Source organism: Ictalurus punctatus, chromosome 22, assembly GCF_001660625.3.
Source record: "Ictalurus punctatus breed USDA103 chromosome 22, Coco_2.0, whole genome shotgun sequence".
In the NCBI taxonomy this organism is placed as follows: domain Eukaryota; kingdom Metazoa; phylum Chordata; class Actinopteri; order Siluriformes; family Ictaluridae; genus Ictalurus; species Ictalurus punctatus.
Window position 1 is genome coordinate 5,324,662 of NC_030437.2, and position 18,234 is coordinate 5,342,895.

General features: G+C 38.6%; 1 protein-coding gene across 2 annotated transcripts in view; it reads left to right on the top strand.

The window, feature by feature from the left end:
- The first annotated feature begins 10,504 nt into the window (after positions 1-10,504).
- Positions 10,505-18,234, top strand: part of hip1rb (huntingtin interacting protein 1 related b) — a 68,548-nt gene continuing 60,818 nt past the window's right edge. The window contains exon 1 of one of the 2 annotated variants that reach the window (XM_017452176.3): positions 10,505-10,855. In XM_017452176.3, the coding sequence (XP_017307665.1) occupies positions 10,763-10,855 (93 nt within the window). In that variant the 5' untranslated portion in view covers positions 10,505-10,762. Of the gene's footprint in view, positions 10,856-17,698; positions 17,791-18,234 lie in introns of those variants that run through there. The other variant, XM_017452177.3, reaches the window with a different exon arrangement.

Below are 18,234 nucleotides of genomic sequence, written 5' to 3' on the forward strand. Positions count from 1 at the left end.
CTTCCGCTTCCGCTTCCCCAGCACACAAACGGCCCTCCATAGAGCCCATATGGTTCTTTTATTTCTTTAATAAGGAAAGCATCTAAATAACAAATAACAACTAAATATTCAGGTTTGCTATATTTTTTGTTGTGACGAGCAAATGCAAACAATTATGCCTATATGCTTTCTGTTAAAAGACACATTTGGTAGTAATTCTTTAAAGTAGGCTATATTCATACCCCCACCCCCGACACCCCCCAGCATTCAAATGAAGCTGGTGAAAAGGCTTTTAGTTACATAGCCCTTATTTAAAATGTCCTTGTCCATTTAGCCTCCTTTAAATGTTTTTGAACAGTTTTGTGATGCCTTCGTCCTTTAACGGGGGCCAAGAGACTCTATAACTCTATAAGTAACGGCTAAACCCATACAATGATAGCTTAACTGTGCCTCACCATGGCTAGTGACACCAAACTAGCCTAGTCTAGATACTGTAGCCAAAATGTTTTATATTTTATAGGTTGGATGATCTAATGCCCCTGGTACTAACCCTACCATCTGTGTGCCTCAGTATAAATCGAGATTTTTCAGACCAGGCTACGTTTTTCCAATCTTCAATTATCCAGTTTTGGTGATCCTCTGCCCACTGGAGCCTTAGCTTTCTGTTCTTGGCTGAATGAAGTGGTACTAAATGTGGTCTTCTGCTGATGTAGTCCATCTGCCTTAAAGTTCGATGTGTTGTGCATTCTGAGATGATTTTCTGCTCACCACAATTATATAGAGTGGTTATCTGAGTTACTGTAGCCTTTCTGTAAGCTCAAACCAGTCTGGCCATTCTCCATTGACCTTTCACATCAACAAGGCATTTCTGTCAATAGAACTGCCGCTCACTGGATATTTTGTCTTTATTGCACCATTCTGAGTAAACTCTAGAGACTGTTGTGTGTGACAATCCCAGGAGATCAGCAATGTTGGAAATACTCAAACCAGTCAGTATGCCACTGTCAAAATCACTGCGATCAGTCTTTTTCTCATTCTGATGGTTGATGTGAACATTACCCAAAGCTGTTGGCCTGTATCTGCATGATCTGCAGGTGTTCCTAATAAAGTGCTCAGTGAGTGTATTTTCACTTAATTTTGACATTCTGATTTCAGGGTTAATGGCAATGAGACTGCAGTGATCATAACACATGAGCAAAAAGGCAATAGTTTGCATATTTCATGTTCTAGCCTATGCTTATTTCAATATTTGGGTTACAACTAATGGTCATCGTTGGAAGGGTTAGAATTTAGCACCAACTGCATGAATCCATGGACCCAACCTGCCATGTGCCAACAGTACAATAGAACACCTTTGGGATGTGGTAGAACAGGATATTCACAGCATGAAAGTGCAGCTGAAAAATATGTGAAGCAAGCATGTCAACATGGACCAGAATCTCAAAGGAATGTTTCTAACATCATGTGGAATTCATGCCACAAAGAATCAAGGCTATTGTTAGAGCAAAGGGAGGTCCGACCCCGTATTAGTCTAATGTTCCTAATAAAGTGCTCGGTGAGTGTACACATAGGGACATTATTTAGTGTTTATTCAACGTACATTTTCGAGTTCACATTTGTAGAGTATTTTTTTCCTTTACTGAAAATAATCGGTTATCCTTACTAAAGGTTTGCACAGAAAAAGTAATGCACATTTTGGCGATGGTCCCTTACTTATGTTAAATATAACTGGTAAATATAAATGTAAATATAAGTGTTAAATGCAAACATAAATATTTAAATATTAAAAATACACTAGTCAGCCATAACATTAAAAACACTGAGAGGTGAAGTGTATAACACTGATTATCTTCTCAAGGGGTGGGATATATTAGGCAGCAAGTGAACAGTCAGTTCTCAAAGTGTTGGGAGCAGGAAGATTAAAGATCTGAGTGACTTTGACAAGGGTCAAATTGTGTTTGGCTAGACAACTCGGTCAGAGCATCTCCAAAACTGCAGGTCTTGTGGGGTGTTCCATGCAGTGGATAGGTTTGTTTGTTTTTAGGTTTAAACAGGAACAGAAAACCTCAAAACTGTATACTATAGGCTTATAGTATACAGTTTTAGAGTTTTCTGTTCCTGTTTAACTTTCAGGAATGACTACTGATAATATTACAGTGTAATTAAGATAATGTTTATAACCTTAAAAGTGATTTAACGTTTAATATTACCCATAGCTCAAAATGTATTAAAAATTGTTTAAAACTATTAACCAACAGATAATATTCATGATAATAATATGTGCTCAGATAATATTCAAATTCATTCACTGGCGTGTAATATTTTGGTGCTGCTTTTGAAAACATTCTTTTGTAGATGAATGTGTACTAAGCAAAATTTGAAACTAACTGTACAGCGGTAGACAAAAACTTGGGCACCCAGACAAAAAAATTACATAGTTTGCATATTTAAATAAATACAACCACTGCATCACACTATCAGGCTTGAGGAGTAACGTCAGGATACAAAAAATTGGTAACTGTAATCCATTACCGTTACATAAAAAAACAAAGTAATCAGATTACAGGTACATTTTCTAAAAAAAAAATGGGAATACTATCAGGATTACAATTTTTTACATTTAAAACCAAAGAAATGAATCTTTTGACAGAACACAATACATAGACAGCAGCTTGGTTATAGTTCTGGTTCTCTCTCGCCAGTCGTGGCTCATGTGAGCAAATAAATTTTGAGCAAAGTTAATTTGCTAGAAATGAACACAAATTGTTCTCTGAAATGCTTTTGTGATATTTTTTCCCCCTTAAAACAAATCCAAACATTAAACATGTTTTTACACTCTAAAACATAAGTATTTTAGATTCATATTACTTTTCTCTTGACTTTATTTACATATGTGACCTTGAAGTAATCCAAAAATAATCAGATTATATTACTTTCATATTGTGATACTCGGATTACTTTACTGTTTACATTTTTTATGAAGTAATTTATAACTGTAACGGAATACATTTTTAAAGTAACCCTCCCAACCATGCACACTGTTTTATGCAGCACGCAACCTACAGATGAATAGGCCTACTGCTACTCTTTATTTGCATTCAATCAGTGGATTAAGCTTTTTTTTTTCACTTCCCCCATGACCAATGCAGAGGTACTACCTAGGGATGACACTTAGCCCTCTTCCAAAATATAAAGCATTTATATATATGTATAACATTTCTGTGGTGCAGCTGATATTTGTGTGGTGGTCTGCCATTGAATATCAGTGAGGCTGAATTCCAGAAAACTTGTTTTTTTTGCCAGTAGTATACTTTGACATCTCTACCTTAACAACACTGATGTGTTCTTAAGGCAGAGATGTCAAAGTATACTACTAGGTAAGTAGCCATTTTTTGGCCTCTTTTGGCGTATACCTTAAGGCAATTATCACACTCTGCTCTGCACCACACTCACACCATCTCACTAGATATAAGCAAGACATGTATGAAGACTCTTCTCTGTCCTGGCAGTCGAGGTGGTGGAATGAACTTTCCCCGGCTGTCCACAGCGGCTCAGTTACATGAATTCACGTGATTTCTGAGTGATAGAAGCTCCCACAGCATAGGGAAATTGTAGGGTGTGTAGGGTGCTGTGGACGTCCTGTGGGCAGATGTATTCTCTGCTCCATAACCTACCATGAAACCTACCACACCAAGTAGAGGCGAGCTAAGATGTGTGCAGGCAAACCACACACGCTAACATTTAAACACGCAATCACGTCTTTTAAACAAACTCAGAAAGGATGGCTACCTATGAAACTAAATTCAACACTATATATGTTGTAAATACAATTTCCCCACGGATGCTTCCAAGCAATGCTGTGCTGCCTGCACTGTGACCATATAATTGCTGATCAACTATATATGCGATAACGGCCTGTAAAATGCATATAATGGTTCATAAACACAGATAATTGCTGGTAAACGCTGTCTACGGCTGATAAACGCTAGTTGACGGTGTTACTAATTATTTTTTGGTAAATGCTGATAACGGCAACAAACACTGATCATCGCTAGTAAGTGCTGATAAATGCTGATGTGATGATGTTATGATGCCCATAATGCTATAATGACTGATTAATGCCCATAAACACTGATCATGTCTGGCAAATGCTGATAACAGCTGATAAACACTAATCATGGCTGGTAAACACTGATAAACACTGATCATGTCTGACAAATGCAGACAATAGCCAATAAATGTTTATAAAAGCCAATAATGGCTGATCAACCCAGTCGATTGTCTGTTCTACCGCCTATCGTTAAAATAAAAAAGGAAAAAACCTTGGCACGCACTCACCCCAACATGCACTTACATATCCGCACACCAATCTAGTCTAAACCTAGGTGTCAGCCACGTACACATAGTCCTCCTCCCGTACCCTTTGCAGCAGCAGCATGCGTCTCATCTATGTATGTGCATGTCTATCAGAGCAAGTATTCGTATTTGCTCAGCAGCAGTGTGGCAGTAATAGTCCGCCAAGACCAAACCTATTTACACTCCATTCCTATTTATAAACAATCTCATTCTGAGAGTTGTCATGGCTGAAATAAATATGTGTATGTGTTAGCTTCAGAACGCCATTATTAGCACCAGAAACGTCACTGTTCACAAAGTTATTTCAGACGTGAACTTGGAAATGGAGGGTGTGTGACGAAAGAATGGCTTTTGAAAGGGAAAAATGTTTTGCTTTGCTTGTTCACAAGTGGTTATAGTGATTGGAAGCATGCAAGAGAATGCATAGTGGAGCATGAATGCTCTGAGACTGTAAAAACATTATAATAACTCATTTACTGGAAACTGTAGAGAAAGGACAGGTGGTCTCTGAGCTGAAGAAACAATCTGAAACTGAGTGTCAGTACTGGACTGGACTAAAGTGTTGGGAAGGGTCTTAGCAGTTGTCAAATTTCTGGCAGAGTGTGGCCTTTCTTTTCAATTCAGTTCAATTAAATTTTATTTGTATAGCGGTTTTTACAGTGGACACTGTCTCAAAGCAGCTTTAAAGAAACATATAAACACAGGATACAGATTTTAAGTGTGTAATCCCTATTGAGCGAGCTGGTGGCGATGGTGGTGAGGAAAACCTCCCTAAGATGAGGGAGAGGAACCAGGCTCAGAAGGGAACCCGTCCTCACCTGGGTAACAACAGATAGTGTGAAAGTAAAAGAAAGTTCATTATGGTGTTTACATGAAGTCTGTTTGTTGAACTCGTCCACTGTTCACTAAAGGAGACCTGAGTGCAAAATCATATGTTTTGTCCCCATGAGCAGCAGCAATGAAGATATCAAACTCTTGTTTGAATATACGCCAGTTCTCTGCAATATTCTTTGAAAACCAACATATTTCGTTGCCCCCCCCCCCCCCCCCCCCCAACGCAAAACGTCTGCAAAATAGTTTAAATCGTTTGTGCTCTGTTTGTGCTGGTTTCTGCCTTAAAATTTTCATCTGTGCTGCTTTGGTTTTTTAGATATTAAAAGAAAATGTGTAGGCCATTCTGAGGCCACCCTTGTGTTCTACAGTACAAGATGTAGAAGTGTATGCTGAGGACTGCATATTAGTACTCAGTTGATTATGAGCATACACTTCTACATCTTGTACTGTAGAACACAAGTGGCTGGACATTCCTGACCCTCATTAAATTTAAATCAATTCTTACATAATACAAAATAACAAACACCTGTTCAACTTTTCCTTTGTATCATTGGTGATAAAGGAGACTGAAACCACGTGAGGCTTTTGTGTTATATTTTATCAAACGTGCAAAGGTTTGGTCTGACCTATATTCATCTCCGGATTGTGGCTGCAGGGCGTGCCTTGGAAAAAACAAAAGCAGCCATGGCTTCTCACAGTAGACTTGACATAGCATTTCTTTAAATTGCAAGCCGGTTTTTCAATGTTTGTAACCTGGGTTTTACTTCACTGTGGCCCAACATGAGAAGTACCTGTTGGATGAACTGGAATGTGTTCTTCATAGACTTGGGGTAGTTGAGATGCAGTACATATGCGAGTCCAAACAGAATGCACATAGCTTTTTGGCAAGTCTTGAATATTGTCCATCACAACTTCTCTCTCAATGATGATCTTCAGTGAGGCTGGACTGAGATGGAGGGAAGATGAGAGCATAGCACCTTCATGCTCAACGAGGAGGATCCCAATGTCCAGGTGGAGGAATGAGTCATCGTCATCAGAGTCCTAACAACATAAGAGCACAATCATGACATTTCTCATTAAATAGCCTTCAATAATGTTAAGCAATATAGTATAGTCATAGGAGAGTCAGACACATGAGGGAAGGTGTGACTTGGTTATGACTGCTTGAGTAGATTAAACAACAGTTCACCCATAGAGGTTGGAAAGAGCTGTTGCTATTAAGTTTCCTTGTGTAAATTTTTAATGGTTTGAGCTCCACAAGAGGACACCTATCCAGCCTCATTGTATCGGGGTGCTGGGAGCTAATTATTTTTTTTTGGCCATGACATGCAGCACTGGTCCGGCCAGCTGGGAATCAAACCGGGGACTTGCTGCTCAGGGCATTTGCGCCCATGTGGTATGTGCCGTAACCACTTTGTAAGTAAGAGGTTACTTACAAAACCTGCTTTCTAGAGGTATGTAGGGTTGTCACCAAGCACAATAGCACCAGCACCCTCTGAGCACCAGTGACCAAATATCAGTTGGCTCTTTAGTCTTTTGGGGAGTGAAATGACATCACAAGTTACATAGTGTGATTAACTTGTACTGCGCACGTGAGTGAAAAAAATTACTTCTGTGCAGGGTGCAGAAAAATCACATAACTGACAGTGAAAGGTCACTTGGGCAGTTTCACACAGTTGTGAATCCTGGGCTTTCTGGTGAATCTTTGATAAGTGAACCTTAAGGGCATTAATGGAGTTAAATGTGCACAAGCATTCTTGGTGTAAGCAAGAAAAATGTACAGTTGTACTGTAGCTCCCATGTTTTAACCTGTAACATTTTAATAGGTAACCCCTTTTGTCACATATAAACTCACAATACTTTGACCTCCACTGAATCTTCACAACAACCTGTAAAAACAGAACAGGTGAATGACTAATGGCCTGGTCCCTTTGTAAAGTTTAAGTTACTGCTATAAATGCAATAAATCACTCACGTACAACTTTAACAAGGACCATTTTGAATCGGTACGTTACCATATTGAAGAGCCATAAGCTTGTGTTAGCCACAAGCACATGCACATACAAACATGCTAATGTTATAAACTGTGAACCAACAGAAATGCCAATTTGAATCCTAACCACTTATCTATCTATCTATCTATCTATCTATCTATCTATCTATCTATCTATCTATCTAATATATATATATATGTATATATGTATATATATATATATATATATATATATATATATATATATATATATATATATATATATATATATATATATAAAATACATCAGTGATGCTAACGTTATAGCTAAACTGTGAACCGAACAAAAAAAAACCTAACGTCAGGAAGTTCCTTTAGCTAACCGGCCCGGCCTTTTGGGTAATCGATTTTCCCAGAAAGATAGCTACAGATGGTTCCTTTACACACTCATCTTTCCACTTAGTGGAACCCACAGCTTTAGCATGCGGCTGCCAGGACGAGCGGACTCTTCACACAGGACTCAGCACTCAAAGTGCTCAGACCTGTTTGAATGGGGCCCTCCCTGGTCTTTCAGAAATGTAACATAGTAAGTTATCTCTGCTTAACATGATCATTGCACTGGATGTTTCAGCTCAATACTGCAAACAACTAAACTGATTCAGTATTGACAATGTTTTCTTACCAAACATGAAAGAATAATTAATGACCACTCAAAAGTTTAATTAAAACTAAATCTGGCTTTACAGTGTGTATACTATGTTCTTTTTCAGTGCCATTTGGCTATGTTAGCTGCTTTATTTCCAATTACCCCAATGTACAGTGGATATTAAAAGTCTGCACATGCATGTTAAAATGGCAGGTTTGACAAAAACCAAGTCAAGTCATGTGGCTTTACTCTCATTTCAACCATATACAGCTGGTACAGTACACAGTGAAACGAAACAACGTTCCTCCAGGACCATGGTACTACATAAAACACCACACTATCCACATGAGATGACACAGAACTAAATAAGACCTACACATTTCTACATAAAGTGCACGTGCAAATGTGTGCAAACAACACAAGACACTACAGTAACTATTAAAACAGGACCACTCAGCACCACTAAATGAGGAGAGGCAGGAACCCAGACTCACCTCATCACACCTCAGTATAAAGATCAGAAACTCACACATATGTGTGAGTTGGGCATTAGAATTCCATCTGGATCATCAAATTAAAATGGTAAATGGTCTGCATGTATTGTATATAGCGCCTTTTAACCTCAGCAATTCAATAAAGCACTTTACACTGTTTCTCATTCACCCATTCTCACACACACACACACACACACACACACACAGACACATGTGCAAGGCACTGGCCTACCATCAGAGGCAACTTAGGATTCAGTGTCTTGATCAAGGACACTTCGGCACGTGGAGGCACGTGCTAACAACCAACCCAGCGATTAGTGGACAACCTGCTCTACCACCTGAGCCACAGCTGCCCAAACTTCAGAGTCATGTTTTCATTAATTCTGGCTGATTCCTCTCGATATCAGCCAAGTCTCCACTGTTGCATGACACAGACGCAGGAAAACTTTAGACCTTCAATGAAGATAGCGATTGTGCACACTGAGTCAAAAAGGCCTTGTCCATATTCCCTGGACAAACTGACTCAACAAAGGCTGGACCTTTGGTTCAATTCCTGCTGAAGACTGTCCACACAGCATCATAAGCCTTCCTCCATGATTCCTTTAGAAGCAGATGCAATGCTATGGCTAGGCATTCAGCACAATCTCTGCTGAATTGTACCACAATGAGGACTCTGTGATCCTTCACTAATGCAACAGCTGAAGTCACTTCACGGATCAGAATCACCAAAGAGACACCATCAGACCATAACTATAAAGTATCTCTGTATACTTTCTTAAGTGTCTGCAAGGTAGTTTAGCTAAATTAGTATGGTAAGAAGATCCACTCTTTTGCCCATTTCATATAATAAAATCTAAACAGCTGTCTACACTCATGGTGTATGTCTGCTATTAAGCTTAATTCCACTCATTATCCAAGTGTATATCAATCACTTCTACTTCCACTACATTCTAAATATTTTCAATTGTTGTATGTTTTGTACTATATTGATGCATACCTTTAAAAAAAAATATTAAACATATATTTTATTATATTAAATCTCTCTTGTCACAAGAAAAATTAGAATAACCTGGTTGCATAAGTATGTACACCCTTTTATAATGGGACATGTGGCTGTGACCCAGAATTAACCAATCACATTCAAACTTATGCTCAAAAGTAATTATCATACACCTGTCATCAACAAGCATAATAATATGTTTGTTGCAAAAACAAGACAGCTTATCACTCAAAAAACACCACACCCACAATGAAGCATGGTGGTGGAAGCGTCATGCTATATGGCTGCTTCTCTTCAGCTGGGACTGGGGCTCTAGTCAGATCTAAATCCTGTTGAATGTCTTGAAGAGGACTGTACAGAGGAGCCCCCCCCACCAATTTGATAGATCTAGAGCAGTTTGCAAGGAAGAGTGGAATAAAACCGCCAAATCAAGATGTTCTAATTTCACACTCTTAACATAAAGAGTGAGTGCTGTATTACAAACAAAAGTTGCTTTAACAAAGTACTATTTATAATACTTTTGTGCGCACACACAGCTTTTTCTAAGTGTTGCCTTTCTCCTTTTATTTTTCCGACGAATGTTTTTCCACTTGAACTCTGTTGCTTAAAGTTGAAAAATTTAGTTTCAAAAAAAGTTTCACTTTTTTCTTTTTAATATATGCCTGGTATGCAAAAATCTCAAATTAAACAGGTCTGACCTGTTCATCCCAATGCTAGCCTATAATGAACTCTGCAGTGTACACAAGACACTGTATTTTAAAACTCATTTTAACGGTGTATACCATACACACGTTAGTTCAGTTTCATTGGATCAATTTGTAATCTGAATAATGAATGTCCTGAGTAGTAATTTCCCATTACTACTTCCACAACGTTAGAGTTCTTCTTCTGCCAGGTCCACTATAGGGTTTTTTTTCTTTCAGGTTCTAATGAGGAATACCTTATCAAGGATCACTGGACTAAATTCCATTCCCATTGATCAGATGTTCATTGTGTGCATTTTGTGTACTGCAGCTGCCTTAGATTGCTTTCACACCCGAATCAGAGTTGCTTCTGGTACTTCTGGTTCGTTTGTCAACAAGGGGATAACAAAACCAACGACAAAAATAACTTGAAAGAATCGCACTCGCATGCTTTATAGTCGCTTTCTACTTCCTGAAACGACGCGGCAGTGGGCGTGGTTTTAAGCCTCACGTGTGACGCACTGGAGCACGTCTCTGGTGTGGGCTGTCACCCTGCGGTTCTCTGGGTAAGAGAGCTGAGGTGCACAATCAGGCCGAGCGTTTTGATTGCAGGGACAGATTTCAAACCGAGAAGTTCACGGACATCATTTCTGAAGCCAGGACACGATCAGAGACGATTCCTTACTCACGATCAATTATATAGGCGAAATTACACCTGCTTCGTTGTCAAACTGTAATCTAGGAATTCTCACGTCGGCGTAAGATTCGTGGAGGAAGGATTTTGGTCTGCAGTGAAGGATGAACTCGATACGGCAGGTGCCATCACGGGTGAAGAGTAAACTGACGGAAACTAGTTTAGGAGACGAAAGGGAGCGCTTCGACAAGCAGCAGGTAAGCGTGATCCAGCCGTACAACGGTCTGAATGAGAGACTTTATTCATCATAATAATAACGACGGCTTAGATGCAAGTGGTGCACATGTTCAACAAACACTAGGCTGAAATGTGCGATGTCGTGTCCCACAGAAGGCTGTCATTGTTAAGGAACCTAGGTGTCTAGGTGAGAACGGACGCCATGATTCCGGTCAATTATAATAAAGCGCTAGCGTGTGGAGTCACATTGTTTTAAAAGAAAAAAGGCAAGGTTATACTCCACGTACCCATTTTGTTTTTCTATGAGGTTGTTGGACAGAACTGTGTGACAGGTGATTGTGATGAAACCGGTCGGACTTGTTTATGGCGACATTCCGTCGTGAGGCCGCGGCACCTGCTTGAGAAACTTCCGTCACTGCGCCGATCATTATGCACTGGAACGGATACAATGTTGCTTCGTCGCTCGTATAATCACGACCTATTAGCTGTAGCCTAATATATCGCCTTAGGTTGTGTTGTTTCATGCTTAACCCGTTTTTATAGATTTATCCCGTAACATCGCGCTGTTTAGAGCCATCACGCCAGACTGGCTCCAGCCGCTTACTGCACACCTGGGAGAGGTGGTGGTGATGCACGGGCTAGCATTTAACCAGTTTTCATCTCTACCTTAAAGGAAAACGGTTCAAACAGACGTTCTTGCTGATGTGAAAGATATTTGCACTTGGAAGCTTCAACCTATTCAAGCTTGTTGTAGAGACCTCACTCTTGAGCCTGTTTATTCTGTATTGTTCATGTCCTCCTGGTTAAACAAACAGTCTGTTCAGAAACAAGGTGGCCCATGAATCAGATCTAGAGTCCTGGTTCTAGAACCTTCCATTGAGGAAAATGATATAATGAGAATAAACATGTGATTGCTCTGTAGATATAGCATATATATAATATAAAGAGATGTCACAATACAAAATCTAGTAGTCGGTACCGATACCACAGTGTGGTATGAAAATGAACTCCTGGAGGACATCCTCCTCTGGCTGATACTGGCAAAAAGAGAGAGAGAGAGATTTCACTGATCAAACACTGTTAGACAGTGAGTGGAGGTGCTCTCCTAAACATGCACACACACAAACACCCCTTATACTCTGAATGCAAGCATTAGTTTAAATTCACTGATATGGTGGCAGGTCAAAAAGATTTATTAAAACCAATTAACAATTTAAGTAATTATTAGTGACATTAGGCTACATGTTGCTGACAGGACACGGGCTGATGGTGGCACATTAGGAGGTAGTTTATAACACTGCAATGCGTTAGCGCCATTAACAAAAAACAGGCTATTGCAAACATTACATGAAGCATAATGTTAGCTGGTTTCACGGCTATAATGCAGCTGCCTCAAACAAATATGATATAAGGCCGTCTCTCAGGTGCTTCACCAAATTCCAGGTGTTTCCTCGCTTCGTCTGAAGTGAATGATAGCATCGGTTACAGAAACAAACAGGCTTCAGAGCATCAATTATATGTTTGTTGTCATCCGCCTCGAATGCGAAGTATTTACATATTCCATACCACCTTTCCGCTCAACGAGTCGGGGCAGCGCTAATCTTCTGTAGTTTATCCCATGTGCTTGTAGGCGTTCTTCTTCTTTACCTCTTGTGGACCGACTAAAACACTTATGCGTATTTGCTGCCCCCATCAGTTCCGGAAAAATTGCAATCACGGTACCTTCATTACCAATGGTACGTACACTACTGCAGAAAAACAAGTACCATCATATTTTAAGAACGTTAGTACCGAAGTATCGGTTCTCGTGACTTCCCCCCCAAATTTTTATTTATATATATAAACCAAAGAACAATAACATTATTTATTATGGAAAATACTTATTTTAAAATTTTTGGCACCACAACTATTAATACTTGATATATTTTTTTTGTCATGTCTCACAAGATGAGCTCGTTTTATATATTTCTGTATGTGGGTGTGTGTGCAGTCCGCTCAAAGCTATTGGAACGGCGAGGCCAGTTTATTTGTTTGTGCTATACACCGAAGATGTTTGGGTTTGAGATCAAAAGACGGATATGAGTCAAGAGTTTAGGTTTTATTTCCTGCTGTTTACATCGAGATGTGTTAAACAACATTAAAACATAGAACCTTTTTGAATGAGACCACCCTTTTCTTAGGGTGAGCAGATAAGTCTTGAAGTGATTGAAAGTAAATAACACTTAATATATATAAGAATATCTCTTTCCTGCGATAACTTGATCAAGCCAGTGATCCACTGACATCACTATTAAATGTTGGTGTCTTGTTTTTTGATGCTTTAGCAGGATTTTACCGCAGCATCGTTCAGGTGTTTGTTTCGGGTGGTTTCACCGTTCAGTCTCGTTTTCAGGAGGTGAAATGCTGCTCGATTGGGGTTAGGTTTGGTGATTGACTTGGCCACCCTAAAACCTTCCACCTTTCCCCCCTGATGAAGTCCTTTGTTGAGTCAGCAGTGTGTTTTGGATTGTTGTCTTGCTGCATGATGAAGTTCCTCCAGATTAATTTGGATGCATTTCTCTGTATATTGGCAGACAGAATGTTTCTGTAGACTTCTGAATTCATTTGGCTGCTACCATCATGAGTTACACCATCAATAAAGATTAGTGAGCCTGTTCCAGAAGCAGCCATGCAAGCCCAAGCCATGGCACTACCTCCACCATGCTTGACCAAAGAGCTTGTATGTTTTGGATCATGAGCAGATGCTTCCTTTCTCTACATTTTGGCCTTTCCATCACTTTGGTAGAGGTGCATCTTGGTTCCTGAATTTTTGTGGTTCATCTCTGTACTTCTTTACGAATTCCAATCTGGCTTTCTGATGATTGTTGCTGTTGAACGGTTTGCATCTTGAGGTATGGCCTCTATATTTCTGCTCTTGAAATCTTCTTCAAATTGTGATCCCTTCACCCCTGCCCTGTAAAGGTTGTTGTTGATGTCACTAACTGTTGTTTTTTTGTTTTTCTCTCACAATGTTTGTCATCAACTGCTGCTGTTTTCCTTAGTCGACCTGTTCCGTGTCTGGTTGATAGTACGCCAGTGGTTTCTTTCTTCTTTGGGTCAAGGGCTTCAGTGGATGTCCACATTAACATCAGAAAACTGTGATCTCTGTGACTTTAACCATTGTATGTTTGTTGGTGCCAGATGGGCTGGTTTGAGTATTTGAGAAACTGCTGATCTCCTTGGGATTTTCACACATAGAGTTTACACAGAATGGTACAAAAAACATCAGCAACAGTTCTGTGTATGAAAATGGCTTGTCGATCAGAGAGGTCAGAGGAAAATGGCCAGATTGATTTCAGCTGCCAGGGTGGATATAGTAACTCAAATAATCACTCTTTACAGCCCTGGTAAGCAGAAAAGTATCTCAACATGTACAAAACATTCCACCTTGATGTGGATGGGCTACAATGGCAGAAGACTATCAGGTTCCACTCCTGTCAGCCATGAATATATACCGAAACTGGACAGTAGAAGTGTTATTTATTTATTTATTTATTTATTTATTTATTTATTTATTTTTCAATCTTCAGCTGTCCAGTTTGGTAGAGTCCGTGCCCATGACACCCGTAGATTCTTGTTCTTGTATATATCTGTCATATACAGGATTTTGCTGAGGTTTTTGTGATTGTTGTGGCCAAAAATGCTTGATTTTACAGTGGCTTTTTTTTTCAACATTTGCAGTGCAACTTGCTGAGTTTTTTGTGCTTGCATTGTCAAAATTGCAATTGCACAAAATTGTTTTGCACAGTCTTTCTCAGTGATGTTTGTTGGTAAATGAGATCTTTTTAGCTGTACTCGTACGTGAAACGAAGAGGGTTTTGGCTGAATGTATGTTATTATGACAAAATCATATATGTATAATATTTTAATTTTGCCATAATTTCTAAAGTGTTTTGCATTAAGAACCAAAATTGTAATGCACTTACATTTATAGTTCTTTCATAATTCACTAATGGAAATAGTTTCATGAAATAACATCTGGTGTGATCATCAAGAAAATGCCATTTTGGTCTGCACTTATATAGCGCTTTTTTTTAACCTTAGCGTTTCTAAAGTGCTTTACACTGTGTCTCATTCACCCATTCACACACCCATGGTAGCTGAGCTGTCATGCAAGGTGCTAACTTGCCATCGAGAGCAACTTGGGGTTCAGTGTCTTGCCCAAGGACACTTCGGCATGCGGGCCGGGAATCGAACTGCCAACCGTACGATTAGTAGACAACCTGCTCTACCACCTGAGCCACAGCCGCCGAGACATTTTGAGACATTTACATTGAAAACAATTTATTAACAAAAAGTATAAGTTCTAAAACTTTAACCCTTTTATGTGCTCCTCTATAGTTGTCATATGGATGGAAAGGGTGGAAAAGTATGGGTACCATGTCAAAATCATACTTGAGTAGAAGTATGGACCCAAAATATACTTGGGTGAAAGTAAAATGTATCTATATTTAAACAGTTGCTCAAGTATTTAAGAGGGGGAAAAAAAAATAAAGAAACAGATCAATATTTAACAGTACATTCAGTGTTGTCTATCTTCATCTTATGAAATATTTTATAAATATTATAAATAGAATTTATAAATATTCTACTAACTAGGACAAACCTAAATTTGTTTTGCTGGTTATCTAATAGTAATGTTAAGTTGGAATTACTGAGGTGGTGTTGACAACAAAAACAAAAGTCGTTCGCTCATTTGCCAAATTTAAAGCTAACTTTCCTCAACAAGCTTTTTTTGGGGGGAATTGTGATTTGGTTTTACATGGGAGGCAACGGAAACCTCCTTTATGAATTATTGGTTAATTCAGCAGATGAGTACACTAGCTCAAGGTCAAATTAGCAAAGTTGTGTGCAGTTTCATTTGATATTGATATGAATTTGATTGAATGTTTTTAAAAATGTGATTTAAGTATGTGAGTACACAACTAATTAGTGTAGCAACTGGGCAAGAAAAATATCTCATGACATTTGAGGACTTTTACAAGTACTTTGAAGGTCAAAATGAAAAGAGTAAGGTATGTTTTAGTTTTTTTCTCATGTAAATTTATTTGAGTAAGAGTACAGGTATTCGGTTTCAATTAGGGATGCACCGAAATTTCGGGCCATCGAAAATGGCACTTTCGGTTTTTGGCCAAAAGAGAAAAAAATATGAGCTGAAAATCATATGGTGTGACCTCTGTCTGTATGAAATATCCTCTGTCTTCCATTGCTACTTTCTGTACTTATTCTCAATTCATAATTTATGTGCAGGCAGTTATTTATTACAGGCACAGTGACTCAGTTGATTGTGTTGTTGATTCATAGCTCCTGAGGTCAGATTACTGTCAATGCTCATATTTTACATTTCCCCCTGAACATCCACATCCACTGCTATAATGTACGGTTTTATGTACCAAAAACAGTCATATTTCATTTTTACAGGATCGTCTTCCAATTTCTCTTTATCTCTTAGAATTCAACAGGCTGTTTTTTTCTGTGCCTTTAAGAGTGGTATAGGTTAAAGTGTATCCGTTTATTTATTATGATTTATTAAAATGGCTTTTTACCCAGCACATTAAGGAAATATATTATTTGGAGGGTAAATCACTGTCTCACCATGTGATCAATTTTAGTATCATGCTTGATTTACAAAAAAAAAAATTAAAATGGGCTTTTTCAAAATCCTTCTTTGGCTCTTATGCAGGATACTCGTGGACATATTGGCAAAATGCTAGGAATGCAACAACTAATTAATAAAAATGATAAAATTTGATGATGAGCTTAAGCAACAAGTTTCAGTGTTATGCACTCTATGGCACACTGATGGAAATGCCAGATACCACCGCAAAAACATCCTCTCAAGTAGACGATCTCTTTACCTCACATTATGCTGTTGGCCTCATGGCATAACTTGTGTTTTCATCTGAGTGATAAATCTGCAATCTTTTGATGAATGTGTAAAACTCGATTCAAAAAGTGTTGATTCGCTGATTCTAGGCATTGAAAACTAAGAGTCAAGCCCATTAATGTGTTATCTCAGGATGTTCTCTCAGAAGAACGTTCTTGTCCTTATTCTGTATGCTGACTGTGTACTCCTTTTCTCTGAAGAGATCTCATCAGCCACCTCCCCTAATCTCACATGCTTCCTGTAGGAGCTTGGTTTCCATGGACACCCGTACGGCAGCACCATGGAGCCACTGTGTTGCTACTGGCAGTAGAAGCTGAACCAACTAACTTATCTGAGCAGCATACACAGTGCAGTCTGCCAGCACTTACAAAACGATCTATTCCAGAGATTATACTAAATATACATTACTACTAGGGCTGCGATTAACGATTATTTTCAGAATCGATTAGTTGGCCGATAATTTATTCGATTAATCAGATGGGGGCAAAGTTCAGTACCCTTTTTTTGGTTTGTTTATTTAAAATAATATCCACAAACTGAGTGTTACAAATATAAACTTAAGACTAAAACTTTAAACAATTGTTTGTCCAATTGTTTAAGACTGAAAAGAACCCAGTACACACAGAAACACAACAGAATATATATTATTCATTTAGGACTGTAGTTTAATTATTAGTGTTTTATGTGCATCCATTAGTTTTATACACACACACACACACACACACACACACACACACACACACACACAAATAAATATATATATTTATAATGTGTGTTTGTGTGTGTATATGCGTCTGTGTTTGGTGTGTTTCTTAGTGTACTGTGTATAATTGATTTAATTTATTAACACGCCCACAGCCCCCAGTTTGAGAGCCATTGGTGTAGAGGCATTTGTTGAATTAAGCTGATAAAGATCTAGAATAAACTGTATGTAACCAGGTAGCCTTATACAAGGCTGTATCAGAGGATATGCACGTTACACGGAGGGTCTGTCATTTGGACTTGCAAATGAAAGGACGAGAAGAACAGGTAGGCCAAGCATATAAATTTTTTTACTAAGGGCAAGAATAGAAAGATCCATACAGGGTGTATAGAGAGGAGCTTTCTTTTCTTTCTTTTTCTTTTCTTTCTTTCGCTCAGTTCCTTCTGTTTTAATTCATCTGTCTTTGTGGCTCTCTGAATCATATCACTCATTTTACCAATACTTAAACATTTGTGAAAATATTCTTACTTGTGCTCACCAGGCATCTGGTGTTTTACCACCTTAGTAGAATATCAGAGCTTACTTCATCTATTGTTCATATTTAGTTTCATCTGTGATGAATGGTGGAACTGTGGTGTGTGTGTGTGTGTGTATAGGTGGGAATATATATGGATACCATTGTACTACTAATCAAGTCTTGCTGACCTAGCTATATCAGTTTCATTATGTTACTTACTTAATATTACTGACATTGCCAGATTAACCAAATA